Here is a 15,223-nt window from a genome sequence, read left to right as displayed (position 1 = left end):
ATTTCAGCCTGTGATAGTACAGAAATCCAAGACAGACTTTGACAGGGTACCTATATGTGGAAAAATAATAATCTCTTTTCCATATCTATGTCCCCAGTATGAAGCTAAAGTTTTTGCAGTGTTAACTACATATGGTGGGAGATGTGCTAACAGATCCTCCAGATCACCATTGAAATGCAGACAAAATAATTTCAATATTTAGCTCCAGTAACAAAACAGCCTGATCGATTGTGTTGCTTGTACTGTCATTTTTGAAGTAGTAGTAATGCTTAGGGTTAGGATAGGGGTGGAAATTGAGGAAGGTGTAATGGGATCATTGCCCATACTCACCCAACTGCATTAGAGATACTGGGCAGAAACTGGTTGGATGTTAAAAGGAGAATTTGCAGATTTTAAAGAAGAAAATTCCTCAGTTCTTTTGGAGGAAATTTGGGCTGATAGAGCTTACTGCCCAATTTTACTCAGTTTAGTACTCAAACCTTGCCTAAAAATGGTTAGTAATTGCAAGTAAAATCCAACTTTTACACTCAAACTTCTTTTGAAAGTTTATTTTTGTCAGCGACTGACAGTAAACTATTTGGCAGGGGACCTTTACTCCACTAGGCAACTACTTGTTGTGACAAAGAACAAGATCACGCAATCCATAAAGATATGCATAATTTGGGCACATTCAACAACAACTTGCAGTTCTATAATGCCTACAATGTAATATAACATCCCAAGGTCTTATCAAGCAAAATTTGACACTGGCTAGAATTTTCTGGCCATTCCTGCCGGCGTGATCTTCTGGTCCTGCTAACAGCAAACCCCCACCGCGGACTTCCTGGTTGCGGGGGATGCATACATTGGGAAACCCAGTTGATGACGGAGGAACAAGAAGATCCCACTGCCGGCAATGGCAGGCTGCCTCTGCTGCCACAAAACACAGGGGGGGGAACAGAAAATCCCACCCAACTAAGTCACCCAAGGAGATATTCGGGCAGGTGGTCAAAAGACACATTCAATCCTCAGTGACCAAAAGTGACAATGTAATTCGAAGGAAGGTTCTGCCAACCAATAAGGTTTAAAATAAATAAACACTTGAGATGGAATGATCTATTCTGTGTAGGACACTTTCACATTTCAACAAATTCGGTGCGCCGTCTTACCAGAACCGTAGTCCTTAGAAAATATGCATTAGAAAGCAGCTGAGAGAGCCAATGCAACAATGATAGATAAAAATTACTTACGCCAGACACAGAAGAGTTTGTTCACCCCTGCAAACTGACCTGTAAATAGCAGATAAAATAAGGAAAAAGAGAGATAGCCCAAAGAGTAAGTTATGTGACCACTTAAAAGAATGATGGTGTTTTTAAAGGCGAGATGTGCAAATAAAATCTGAAACTTCAAATAAGAAATGTGGTGAAAAGAATAAAAGAATATGTGGCACAGTGATCTAGCAGTAAGCGCCATAGATTACATACCTGATGAAGCAGGATGCAAGTTAAAAGAAAGTGTAAAATATCTAGAATGGATATTGATTCTGCACCTTTGCTCTGAAAGGGCTGTCATTTGAAAGGAAAATAGGGGTTTGAATGAGAACTTACTTAAAAATGTAAAGTTAAATTTCTCTTTCAGTTTGGTATTTTTCTAATTCAATCTATTTTAACAATAAAGGCAAAGCTTTGCTTGAGAAAATGTAGCACTTGTATCTGAGAAGTGCATGCTCCCTATGATTTTCCTCCTCCAAAGTCTGCAAGTGGAGAAAGTCCGTAGCCATACCCATAGCTCCTCACATGTTGGCATCATTCACAGGACCCATAAGCACGAATAACAAGGCTTAATAAACTTTCACTACTTTCTATTTTACAACAGAACATAGCAGAGATGGCAATAAATTTCACTTTCAGCAAATCTAGTGGAATAATTCGCCCAACTATTGTAGAAGTCGTCTGACATGAATAGGAATCGGGTAGGTTCCACAGCAGAATGGTTAGGTGGTCTATTCCATCAGATTACTGCCCTGGTGGTGAAGGTAGTAATGATCCCCAGTGATTTGCAAACAGGTACATAAAAACAGCAGTGCATCTTTGATGGCAAAAACTTAGTTGAAATATCCAGCTCGAGCACTGTCCAGTCCATTAAAGAGGTTTCTCCTTATTTGTTTGAAATTTGGGTTTTAGTGAGCATAATGCACAATTGGATTTGTGAACAGTGCACATAGGTATGAGATGGATATTGCAGCATATACTGGTCACTGATATCTGACACATCACAGCGCTATTGCTGCCAAGGACCAACTATTAGCATCACTTTAGTGGCACTTAAATTCTATTATAGAAGTAACTCGAAATACAATTAATAATTTCTGGTTTCATGTTACACCACATTCTGTTGGATTGATTCCAAATTTGGGTAGCTCTTCCGAATGGAATTCCATGCTCCTAATACAAATGTCTTCCAGTTACTTTTAACTCCCTATAGATCTACTTTGTGGAGACTGTGGGCGGGATTTTCCAGTCCTTCCTGCTGGGAGGATCTTCTAATCTCAATTAAGGCAACCCCCCCCCCGCCCCCATTGGAAAGTTCCCCAGCGAGCCATGCAAAATGGCGTAGACATTTGCGAGACTGGAGGATCCTGCCAGCGGCCTCTGTTGCTGGAAAACACGCTGCTGGTGGGGTGGGGCAAGATGGAGATAAATGGAACCAATTTTCAAGCAATTCAGATATGCATAGGCCATGAAGTTCATAATATTTTCTACTATTGTGTTACTTTAGCAAAAGTTGAGTGCAAACCCCCTTGCACTTCCAGCAAAATCATGACACAGTAAAAGAATGTCTGAGGAAATTCGGGATCATTGTTTCATTGCTACAATTCAGTGTTTTTCACTGAATATCAGGCTGATAAGATTCAATAACAAAGTTCTTGGCAAGTCTTCAAATTTGGAACACAAATTGGTAGCTTCGCTTTGGCTGACCAGAATATATAGAATATATAGAAAACAACTCAATGGACATGTGTATTTGTTAAAGAAAGCATCGATTTCTTTTTAAAATGATTTCTACCAATTCCAAATTGTCAGTGAAGTTTTGCAGAACCTGCATCGGGTTCCTCAAGCTGCGACCAATAAATAACAAAGTGAATAATTAACAGGAACACCCACTAATACCCGCCCCCATCCTTAAAATGCAAAAATAGCAGACCACTCCTGTAAACCCAATACCACATGGAGGAAAATGCCATGTAAAATGCAAACTAGTGGTAGAAGCTCCCAATTCCTTTCAAGGAGGCAACTTACATAGACCAGGTCACATGCACATATTTTTATGGATGAGGTGTGTCCTCTGAGTCGAACCTTTCCCACAGACCTGAAATTTAGTAACCTATTTTAAAATTACTCTGTTTCGGCGAAGTCATGTGTACCAATGGCAGCTCATTTTCTCTTGCCAAATTGGCTGCTACAAATATGACATGCAGCAGATCCTCAGCATTAATGATTGTTCATATTGGCCTGTCTCACCTGATAGCTCTCATCTTGCAGTTTTTGCTTCAGATATTCCTCCAGCTTCAACTCATGTTCAAGTTGATGAACAGATTCATTTTCGTAACTTTCGTCATCAGTTCTGATGTATGATTCACCATCTTCTGTAACACTTACAAAGATCGGAACTGTAAATAGCAGCATCTTTGCCTCTTAATAGTTTAGCCCCATTTACATTTATTTTCCTAAATTTGTACTAGCACACCAGAAGGAAATTCACTCTTTCCTCAGTCAGATACATGCTCATATAATCCTAGTATTGTTAGTGATAGTTAACCCTTTGTATTTGTAATGCTCCATTTATCTAATGCTCTTGCAGATGTAGTTGCTGCTTGCTAATACGCCTGGCCATTCCTGTCTAAAATTTAGGAGTAAGCAGTCTCTCTTTGTTTGGCAGTTTGAATTCAATGTTGTACTACAGTAGACGTGCCATATAAATGTAAGCTGTGTTTCTGTGATAATCCCCACGAGGTCCATGGGGAATCACTGATTGGTCTCCCTGTGGAGTACGAGTTCCCCTGATAACAGGCAGTGGTTTTCCCAGATGAAATTCATTACCTGAGTCTTTCACAAGGCAGGCCCAGGACTGGGCCCGCTGAATTGTAGTCCCAGACAGGGACTGGTGCATGTACACCGCAATAGTGGTTTTACTTTGCATTCTGTAATAAACTATGTTCCTTTCCAGACGGACTTCCTGAGTCATTACAGTTTCATTTGTTGAAAGTAGGTCTGATACATTGAATACTTAATGCAAGAATAAGTTTAAAGCAGTCAACAGAAATGTCTATTATTGATAGAAATGTGAACATTTATTTTTCACAGCAGGATGGTTCAGTTAGTTGATTTTTTTTGCTTTTCTTTGGGTGGGGTTGGGAAAAGCAGCGTGTGGCGAAGGGAAAGAAACAAAGCCAAAGAATTACTGAAAAAAAGCATAAAAGTATAACTTACTGTTACAAACGTATATGTGCCTAACTTTTGAAAATTGTATTCATGACAAGATAAAACAAAAGTACTAATTATTCATACTTACATATCACTTTGAATTGTTCCTGTTGCAGCAGCACTGTGCACATAGCTGGGATTTCTGGCATTGATCTGAGCTAGAAAGGCCTTCTCAGAAGTTGGCGAAAGAACAATGTCATCTAAATGAGCTCGACCAAAATCTGAGTCCACATTGCTTTCTGTCTCACTGCCACCCTCTGCTGGATTGAAAGCAAAACTTCCATGAGCAGTGAGACAAACAGTTCAGATCTCCTGCCAACAGATCTAAAGTTGAGATGGGGTGCACTTTTATTGTACCAAGTTATTAAGGTCAAACCTTACAAAGCATATGGGAGAATGAGAATTGCATCATTTATAAATAGGAATATAATTTGTTATGTTTTCAACATAATGTAAGATGGAGCATTTAAGAATTAGTAATGAATGACCTTTACGAGAGTCAATAATGTGGTCAAACAGGTTAAGCATGAAAACCTGCAAATCCTTCCAACTTGCCAATGGCTGGCGGTAAGAGTGGAAGAGACTCCTAGTCAGCCACGATTGATGTGGAGTGCCACCGCACATAAAGCCCTAGCGATGGAGTCGTGGCCTGTTCAGGAATAACTAGCAATGTGAACAGACAAAAGTCTGCCTTAGTGCACCACTAGGTACAGGAAGAGAATTGGAATGGAAAAATTACCTTCAGGAAAATTGAATTGGTGCAGTAATGCATCCCAAGATCTTAAAGTTTAAAAGTTTGAAATTTATTTATTAGTCACAAGTAGGCTTACATTAACACTGCAATGAAGTTATTGTGAAAATCCCCTTGACGCCACGTTCTGGCACCTGTTTGGGTACATTGAGGGAGAATTTAGCATGGCCAATGCACCTAACCAGCACATCTTTCGCATTGTGGGAGGAAACCGGAGCACCCGGAGGAAACCCATGCAAACATGGGGACAACATACAGACTCCGTATAGACAGTGACCCAAGCTGGGAATCGAATCTGGGTCCCTGGCGCTGCCCTTATTGCACGTGAAGTGATTTGCTTCCCATGTACGAATAATTATGTACTCTAATAATTAATATCAAAGATTTCTTTCACCTCTCAGAAACACAACAGTCAAAAATATTGCATGAATGAACTTTCCTGAATTTCACGCATTTTGCAAGTATTTTCCCCAACTGCCCTTTGCCAATTGTTGTGGAATTTCACTGTCACTATTTTGCACTGAAACAAAGGGTTTCCTATTGGGAAATTACTTCAGTGCAATTTTTCTAGCCCACTGTGCGACCTGAGTAGCGTAGTGGGCCAGGAAATGTCAGCGGAGTCCTGAAGCCGGATTCGTGACCGGCATCCAGCCGATCACCACCTTCCCAGGCCATTTTTTAAAAAACGTAATTAGTTTTGTGCTGGAAATTAGTGCAAGGCTGATTACCACATGGAAATCTGAACTGCAATGTCACTGGTGAGCCCGGGATGGTATCGTCCAGGCTCGCTCATGTTTCCACCCCCCCACTGGGAGAGGTTCCCACCAGCAGTGATTAAAGCTGGTCCCCAACAACTGGGACCAGGCATGATGACCTTGCTGGTGGGGAGAGAGGGCATTCTGGCCCCCCGGAGGTTGGAGGCAGGAGGGGTGCCCCTTGGGCAGTGTCAACCTGGCACCCTGGCAGTGCCATCCTTACACCCTGGCACTGCCCACCAGGCACCCAGAGGGAGGGGGCAGGGCCAATCAGTGGTAGTGGGGGGAAACTGCTCGGTACTCTGATGGGGTTAAGAGGGAGAGGAACAATCGGAGCTGGCCATCAGGGTGGGGGTGGGGGGGCAGCGATCGGGAGGCACCCTTGTGTCTTTTGCTTTTTATTGGTTAAACATATGGATGATATTGGAATAGTGTAGATTAGAGGGGCTTTAGATTGGTACCACTGGTCGGCGCAACATCGAGGGCCGAAGGGCCTGTACTGCGCTGTAATGTTCTATGTTCTATTCCTCCTCAGAAATCTGAGATCCCTGTTTACTTTGGATGTCATCTGCTGAATATGGAATCTCCACTTAAGATTATTTTTAAGATGGACCCCCAGGTAAGTCTGTGTATCAACTTGTTGGAAAATTTGATTACAGAACTTAAAGCTATCTGGTGGTAGATCCTTTTTGTTGGTCATATGCATTATGTTTTGGTAACGAATTTAATCTCCTATTGGTACTGCAATTCCATAAGATTGTCTTGCAATGAACTGATGTGATCTTGAGTTTTCCCTGATGCGTAAACCACATACTCTGTTTTTTTAACTTGTTGGGAAGGTTGTTTATCTATGTTAAGGATAAAGGTTCCCTAAGCCACCAATCTGGTTGGAAAATAAGATTTGATGTGATTTATTATTGTCACATATATTAACATACAGTGAAAAGTATTGTTTCTTGTGCGCTATACAGACAAAGCATACCGTTCATAGAGAAGGAAATGAGAGAATGCAGAATGTAGTGTTACAGTTATAGCTAGGGTGTAGAGAAAGATCAACTTAATGCGAGATAGGTCCATTCAAAAGTCGGACAGCAGCAGGGAAGAAGCTGTTCTTGTGTCGGTTGGTACATGACCTCAGACTTTTGTATCTTTTTCCCAACGGAAGAAGGTGGAAGAGAGAACGTCTGTGGTGCGTGGGGTCCTTAATTACGCTGGCTGCTTTGCCGAGGCAGCGGCAAGTGTAGACAGAGATCATAAAAGCCTAATGAGGAGAATCTCAGGGCTAATAATAAAATCATTGTGTCAGGATAATATGAAGACCATACTGCTGATAGGATCTCATTGATTATGATCACTTACCTGAATTCAACTCTTTTACCAAAGACGACATTGTGTTTGTAATAGAGTCTGCTGCCACCAGCAGGTCATTTCTCAAATTTCTCCTGGAACCTACAAAGAGAGCAGAGTATGTTAGTATTTAATAAATGCATGACAATACACAAAGGTAAAGTGATGCTACAATTTAATTTTTCATACTTCTTTCATACCAAGTTATAATTGCCTTTTTAAAATAAAAAGTCATACTATAACATGAATTCATACAGCACAGAAGGACAGGCTATTTGGTGCAGTGTTTGTGTCGGGTCTTTAGAAGAGCTACGCAATTTATTCCACTCCCCAGTATTTTTTCCATAGCCCTGTAAATATTTCCCCTTCACGTATTTATTCAATTATCCTTTGAATGGTATTACCAAATCCACTTCTCTGTCCTTTCAAGCATTGCATTCCAGATCACAACTCACTGCTTAAAACAGTTTTCTTGCGTCACATCTGGCTCTTTTGCCAATCACCTCAAGTCTGTGCCCTCTGGTCACTCACTCTTCTACCATGGAAAGAATGAGGGAGTAAAATTAAGCATGGAAAAATTGGTGCAGAGGTTGCAATGTGCAATTAATTCATGCCTTTTCATTCTAGTGCAAGCAGCACACAGACTTGGTGTTGGCTGCTGATTTACAAAATAGCTGCATGCAGCCCAGCACCAAATGCACCGCTGAGTGGCTCCACGCTGGGATTCTGAGTTTGTGTGTGTCTACCACCATTCAAAGCTCGTTAGAATAAACTACTTAATGTCAATATGCATCTATTTAAGGGAGGGCACATTATAGTAACAGCAGGTGATGGAGGTAGCTGGGGAGACATTCTAAGCAGTGAGAACAATGGCTAATTGCACAACATGGGCAGAGAGAATGCCCTAAGGCTCTCCAATGCAACACTGAAGTCCTTGATGCAGGAGGTTGACAGGGGTCAGGAGGCCGACCAGACAAATTCTGAGCAGGCAATGGTAGCAGTTATCCACAGAGATCAATGCCAGGAATGTAGGCCTGAGGACCTGGATGCATTGTTGCATCGCGCCAGTGATCTAGGTCAGTGAAGTAATCTTCAAATGTCATAACCTTGCATCTGAACCATCAACTTCAGACACTGCTAAATTCACCTATAAACAATTGCTATCAAACAAAACATATACCTCACATTTGTGGCTACATTTCACTCTCACACACTAAGCACTACTGCAAGTCTCACACCTCACATCTTATACTAAGCTAACTGTTTAGCCAATGACAGTCCCATTACCCAAACACATTGCACCACACTTACTGACACACCTCTCTCTCTCTTGCAGGAAAAGGTGTAGAACCCGAGGCAGCAGTACCTAACTGGTAAAGGCAGACAGAGTTGCACATCCTTAAGCCCATGGAGGAAATGATGTTTGCCATCACTGGAAGGGCAATGGTTAAAATGTGAAGATGATAGTATAATAATCCTCCTTCTCCCATCCAACTTTACTTCTCATTCCACAATATTTTCTGCTTGCAAGCTGTAGATTTAATAAGAGTGCACCTCTTGTTCCCTCTCCCCTCACCACAACACTAGGTGCCTTTGTCTTTTTAGATATCCAAGAACTGCAAACTGCATAGGCAGTGGTTCAGGAGCAAGAAGTGGTTTTCAAGAAAAAGTGAGATATAGCTCTTGGGGTGAATTTTCAAGAAGGAATAAGATACAGCTCTTGGGAATCAAAGGAAAAGGGGGGTATTTTGGGATCAGGAATTTTGGATGATCAGCCATGAAATTGGCTGCTCTGATTCCGACAATATAACAGTGACTACACTTCAAATGTGCTTCATTGTTGTAAAGCGCTTTGGGGCTTTGAGGTTATGAAATGCAACTGTTTCTTTGAATCTTGCACTCTCAGTCACCAGCTTAGATCCTGACATATCCATGTACATTGAAGGGCCTAGAAGCAGGATCTTCATGTGGTGAGTCAGCTGGCATGAGTGCGCTGCAATTAGGGCAGAATGAAACAATAGTGCATGTGCCAGCTCGCCAAAGAGCAAGGTCACACAAGTTCTGCAGCAGAAAGCTTAGGTGAGGAACTCAGTAGGGTGACATACTACAATTAGTGGTCATGGATGCACCCAGAAATATTTAGTGAATTGGAAGACTGCAAGAAAGTCTGTGTTCGCTGTCAAGGAGCACGAGGTGATTGGCACTAACCTTGCACAGTGCATTGCACAAGAGTTTGGAGCCCATTCTTTTGAAAGTGGTGGCCTACTCGGTGAGAATATATGCAAACTCAATCATGATGCAGAGGGCCCAATGTGTTAGTTTCGATTACAGTACAAAGCAGAACATAGGAATATAGGATGGAGCAGCAGGAATAGGCTCTTTGGCCCTTCGAGATTGCTTTGCCATTCGATAAGATCATGGCCGATCTGGTTGTGGTCTCAACTCCGTATTCATGTTTGCCCCCCATAATTCTTTACTTCCTTGTCCATCAAAAATCCACCTAACTCAGTCTTTAACATATTCAAGGATCCAGCCTTCACTCTTTCTGGGGGAAAATAACTCCACAGACAAGCCCTATGGCTGAATGCTGCCTCAAACCAATTCGGGTGTCACTACTATTGCAATTGGATGAGCTCATCATGGACAGCCCAATGAGAAAGGGGATGTATTGGTTGCCTCCTCCCTTCCTGCCCCTCCTCAACTGCTCACAGCACATTGTGGTGGGACCGGCTTTGCCTTCATAACGACAAAAGTTGTGCAGGATGCAGCAGTCCACAACAAATGATATTACTGCAAGGTTCCTCCAGGGCAGTGCAGGTGGTGGACACATTGCTTAAGTAGCCAATGATATGCTTGATGATATGTTGTGTAGCAGCTGCCTCCGTAAACTTAACATGCGCGAAACATGAACAGCATTCATTCCAACCGCTGCAAAAATGAAAAGTATAGTGTTCAGGGTGGGCCTATTTCCTGCACTCCCTTTAAAATGTATTTTTTATTTCATATTGCCTTCCCTCATTCTTCATATCAAAAGATAAAACTTCACAATTCCATGCATTAAACTTCTGTCTGCCCATTTTGCCAGTCTATGTCATGCTGAAGCCTATTACTTTCCTCTTGATTCTTTGTTACATTTCTGAATTTCATATCATCTGCAAACTTTGAAATTATCCCTATATATCCATGTTCAGATCATTAATATATATTAAAAAGAACAGTCCGAGGATTAACCCCTGGAGAACACCACTGTATATGTTCTTTTAGTCTGAAAAATAACTATTCATCACTATGTTCTGCTTTCTATCCCTTAGCTAATTCTGTATCTTACTTTGCCATTGTTCCTTCAATCTCATGAGCTTTAATTTTGCTAACAGGTCTATTTATCTACTACTTTATCAAAGCCTCTTCAAAGTCCATTTACGCAACATCAACTGCATTATCCTCATCAACTCTCTTTGTTACTACATCAAACAACTTATTCAAGTCAGATAAACACAATTTCTTGAGAAAATCTGTGCTGTGCTGAGCTGACTTTCATTTATTGAACTATATATTTCCGAATGTCAATTAACCTTGTCCCCAATTATTGTCTCTAAAAGCTTCTCTACCACTAACATTGGGTTGACTTGCTTGCTCCGTCTGTTATCCCTCACCCTTTTTGTAATCTCTGACACCAGCTCCATATCTAAGGAAAATTGTGGCTACAGCCTCTGCAATTCTTACTCTTATTTCTGTCAATAACCAGCCTGACCGGGTGACATTTCTAGTCTGAGACTCCTAATATTTATGTACCTCCTCTTTATCTATTACTAAATTACCCAATATCAATACTGCCTCTGGCTCTATCAACACATTAGCAGGATCCTCTTCTCTCATGAAGATAGATGCTAAGTACTCATTTAGTATCTCAGCCATGTCCTCTGACTCCACAAGAACTACTCCTGTAAGCCACTTATCAGCCTGACCTTTCCTTTGACTCTCCTTTTATTATATACATGTTTTTAAAAGACCTTGTGTTAGTTTTTAATATCAGCTGTGAATTTATTCATATATTCTCTTTTCAAACACTTTTTTTTTTCTTTTTGAGATCTATTCTGAACTTCCTATTTTTGGCTTGGCTGTGCTACTGTATTATTAACCTTACACGTATCATAGACATTTCTCTGCCTTATTTTAACCTTTATATCTTTAGTCATCCCAGGATTGCTAGCTCCAAACGTTCATTCTCCACCACCCTTTAGAACCCTGCACCCCCCCCGCTCCCCCCCCAATTGGATCTGCCTGTGCACTAGTGCACAGCCAAGCCCTTGCAAGGAGTGAGGTGTTGCTGGAGGAGGAAACATTTTTTGTTCATGGGCTGTGAGTATCACTGGCAAAGTCAACATTTGTGGCCCAAATAGGCTGGAGGATGTACTGGCAGTTTTGAATAAATTGAAGGTCGATAAGTCCCCTGGGCCTAATGAAATATATCCTAGGATTCTTTGGGAGGCAAGGGATGAGATTGCAGAGCCTTTGGCTTTGATCTTTGGGTCCTCACTGTCCACGGGGATGGTGCCAGAGGACTGGAGAGTGGCGAATGTTGTTCCTCTGTTTAAGAAAGGGAATAGAAATGACCCTGGTAATTATAGACCGGTTAGTCTCACTTCGGTGGTTGGTAAATTGATGGAAAAGGTCCTTAGGGATGGGATTTACGACCATTTAGAAAGATGCGGATTAATCCGGGATAGTCAGCACGGATTCGTGAAGGGCAAGTCGTGCCTCACAAATTTGATAGACTTTTTTGAGGAGGTAACGAAGTGTGTTGATGAAGGTAGGACAGTTGATGTCATATACATGGATTTTAGTAAGGCGTTTGATAAGATCCCCCATGGTCGGCTTATGATGAAAGTAAGGAGGTGTGGGATAGAGGGAAAGTTGGCCGATTGGATAGGTAACTGGCTATCTGATCGAAGACAGAGGGTGGTGGTGGATGGAAAATTTTCGGACTGGAGGCAGGTTGCTAGCGGAGTGCCACAGGGATCAGTGCTTGGTCCTCTGCTCTTTGTGATTTTTATTAATGACTTAGAGGAGGGGGCTGAAGGGTGGATCAGTAAATTTGCTGATGACACCAAGATTGGTGGAGTAGTGGATGAGGTGGAGGGCTGTTGTAGGCTGCAAAGAGACATAGATAGGATGCAAAGCTGGGCTGAAAAATGGCAAATGGAGTTTAACCCTGATAAATGTGAGGTGATTCATTTTGGTAGGACTAATTTAAATGTGGATTATAGGACAAAGGTAGGGTTCTGAAGACTGTGGAGGAACAGAGAGATCTTGGGGTCCATATCCAGAGATCTCTAAAGGTTGCCACTCAAGTGGATAGAGCTGTGAAGAAGGCCTATAGTGTGTTAGCTTTTATTAACAGGGGGTTGGAGTTTAAGAGCCGTGGGGTTATGCTGCAACTGTACAGGACCTTGGTGAGACCACATTTGGAATATTGTGTGCAGTTCTGGTCACCTCACTATAAGAAGGATGTGGGAGCGCTGGAAAGAGTGCAGAGGAGATTTACCAGGATGCTGCCTGGTTTGGAGGGTAGGTCTTATGAGGAAAGGTTGAGGGAGCTAGGGCTGTTCTCTCTGGAGCGGAGGAGGCTGAGGGGAGACTTAATAGAGGTTTATAAAATGATGAAGGGGATAGATAGAGTGAACGTTCAAAGACTATTTCCTCAGGTGGATGGAGCTATTACAAGGGGGCATAACTATAGGGTTCGTGGTGGGAGATATAGGAAGGATATCAGAGGTAGGTTCTTTACGCAGAGAGTGGTTGGGGTGTGGAATGGACTGCCTGCAGTGATAGTGGAGTCAGACACTTTAGGAACATTTAAGCGGTTATTGGATAGGCACATGGAGCACACCAGGATGATAGGGAGTGGGATAGCTTGATCTTGGTTTCAGATAAAGCTCGGCACAACATCGTGGGCCGAAGGGCCTGTTCTGTGCTGTACTGTTCTATGTTCTATCACCAGCTGCCCATGAGAAGGTGGTGGTGAGCCACCTTTTTGACAGCTGATGTACATACAACCACAGTGTTTCTCGAGAGGATGTCAGGTTTTTGACCCAGTGACAGGGAAGGATTAACAATAAAGTTCCAAGTCAGGATAGTTTGCGGCTGGAAAGAGAACATGCTGGTGGTGGTGGTGTTTCCATGCGTCTTCTGCCATTATTCTCTTAGGTGGTAGTGATTACAAGTTTGGAAGGGGCTGTCGAAGGAATCTTGTTGCTGCAATACATTTGTAGATGGTACATATCACAGCCATTATGCACCAATGGTGAAGGGTGTGAATGTTTAAGGTGGTAGTGGTGTCAGGCTTCTTGAATCTTATTAGAGCTGGCCCTCAGCTGGCAGGGTTGCTGAGTGGCCAGGAAAAGCTCCCCCTGACTTCACATTCAGGCAAGTTATAAAAGAAAAACTTACTCCATCTCCATTAGCCTTCTCTGGTACCTTTAAGGACCACTGATTGGCTGCTATTGACCAGGAAAAACAGATTTATCTTCCCAGTTTTTGTGGAATTTAGCAGAGCAATGGGCAGGCTTTCAACCTCTGATTAGCATACTGAAGGTACTAACACCTCATTCAGGTTGACTCCAGAACCAAATGAATGTTGCCAGGTGTCAATTTGGCATCTGATGCACTTCTGATCGCCGGTGGAGGGAGAGGAGTGGGTTGTATTGAAGTGCAGAAAACTGTGCCAGGAAAACGATCATTCCATGCATCATGCCTCCAAAAAACAGGAGCAATAAAGACCAATTTCTCCCCAATATCTACTTTTACAACATTAATTCTGAGAGTGACTCACTCTGTGCAAATGCTTCCTGTACATCTCCTCCAACCCCTGTCAGTGAGTCCTGAGGTGTATGGGTCGGAGTTGAGCAGGCAGAGGTTGATCTGATAGGCATTGGAATAGGAACAGACCGACTAATAGTGTGACTTGGTGAAGAGCGAGGGGATCCTGCCCCCTGAGTCTGCAAACAATCAAAAAAAAATTGTTACTACACATATATCACTCGCACATCTAACTTTGAGTGGGGTGGCGGTGGCGAAGCACTAAAATCGGCAGCCAACCCACCATATTCAAATAAGTAATCAAGGGTCAATTAGGCTTGTTATCAGGCCAGTTGACCTTGATAATATGGTCTGCCACGCCATAAAACATTTGGGCAGCAGTGGGCAGCTTGAGTTATAAAAAAACTTCTTCAAAGGGTGGTAAGGAAGGGACTTCCATATCAACATCCTGCCTGCCATTTTTTAAAAGTCTGTAGTCTGACTGCAGGAATCCAGCCCTAAGTTTCTTATAGAATGCAAATAGTCTGTTGGCCTTTGTTGCAAGGGAGGTGGAGCACAAGAGTAAGGAACTCGCTGCAATTGTGCAGGACTTTGGTGAGACTACATTCAGAGTACTGTATACCATTTTGGTTTCCATACCTTTGGAAGGATATACTAGTCTTAGAGGGGGTGTAACAAAGGTTCAATAGATTGACTCCTGGGAAGAAGGGTTTGTCCTACGAGGAGATATTGAATATAACGGGCTTATCCTCTGGACTTTGGAGAGTTGATCTCATTGAGAAATATAAGATTCTGAGAAGATCTGATAGGGTAAATGCTCACAAGTTGTTTCCCCTGGTTAGAGAGTTTACAGCCAAGACACTTGTCTTGGGATAAGCAAATGAACATTTTGAACTGAGATGAGAAATTTCTTCACTCAGAGGGTTGTAATTTTATAAAATTTTCAACCAAGAGGGCTATGGATACTCAGTTACTGAGTATATTCAAGGTCGAGATTGACTGACTTTTGGACTCCAGGGGAATCCAGGGATCAGGCTGGAAAGTGGAGTTGACATTGTGAATCGGCCATGATTTTATTGGATGACAGA

General features: G+C 42.2%; 1 protein-coding gene across 16 annotated transcripts in view; it reads right to left on the bottom strand.

Moving 5' to 3' along the window:
• dtna (dystrobrevin, alpha) overlaps nt 1–15,223 on the bottom strand; it is a 268,122-nt gene that overhangs the window by 14,158 nt on the left and 238,741 nt on the right. For 9 of the 16 annotated variants that reach the window (XM_078216104.1, XM_078216099.1, XM_078216107.1 and 6 more), the window contains 4 exons: nt 14,149–14,314; nt 7,329–7,418; nt 4,552–4,723; nt 3,501–3,633 (listed from right to left, as the gene is read on the bottom strand). In XM_078216104.1, the coding sequence (XP_078072230.1) occupies nt 3,501–3,633; nt 4,552–4,723; nt 7,329–7,418; nt 14,149–14,314 (561 nt within the window). Of the gene's footprint in view, nt 1–1,229; nt 1,269–3,500; nt 3,634–4,551; nt 4,724–7,328; nt 7,419–14,148; nt 14,315–15,223 lie in introns of all 16 variants that reach the window. The other 7 variants (XM_078216110.1, XM_078216111.1, XM_078216119.1 and 4 more) reach the window with 3 other exon arrangements.

The sequence above is a fragment of the Mustelus asterias genome, chromosome 7, assembly GCF_964213995.1.
Source record: "Mustelus asterias chromosome 7, sMusAst1.hap1.1, whole genome shotgun sequence".
NCBI classification, from domain to species: Eukaryota; Metazoa; Chordata; class Chondrichthyes; order Carcharhiniformes; family Triakidae; genus Mustelus; species Mustelus asterias.
The sequence above is the reverse complement of the archived record's forward strand: the minus strand, read 5'-3'. Positions and strand labels throughout refer to the sequence as shown.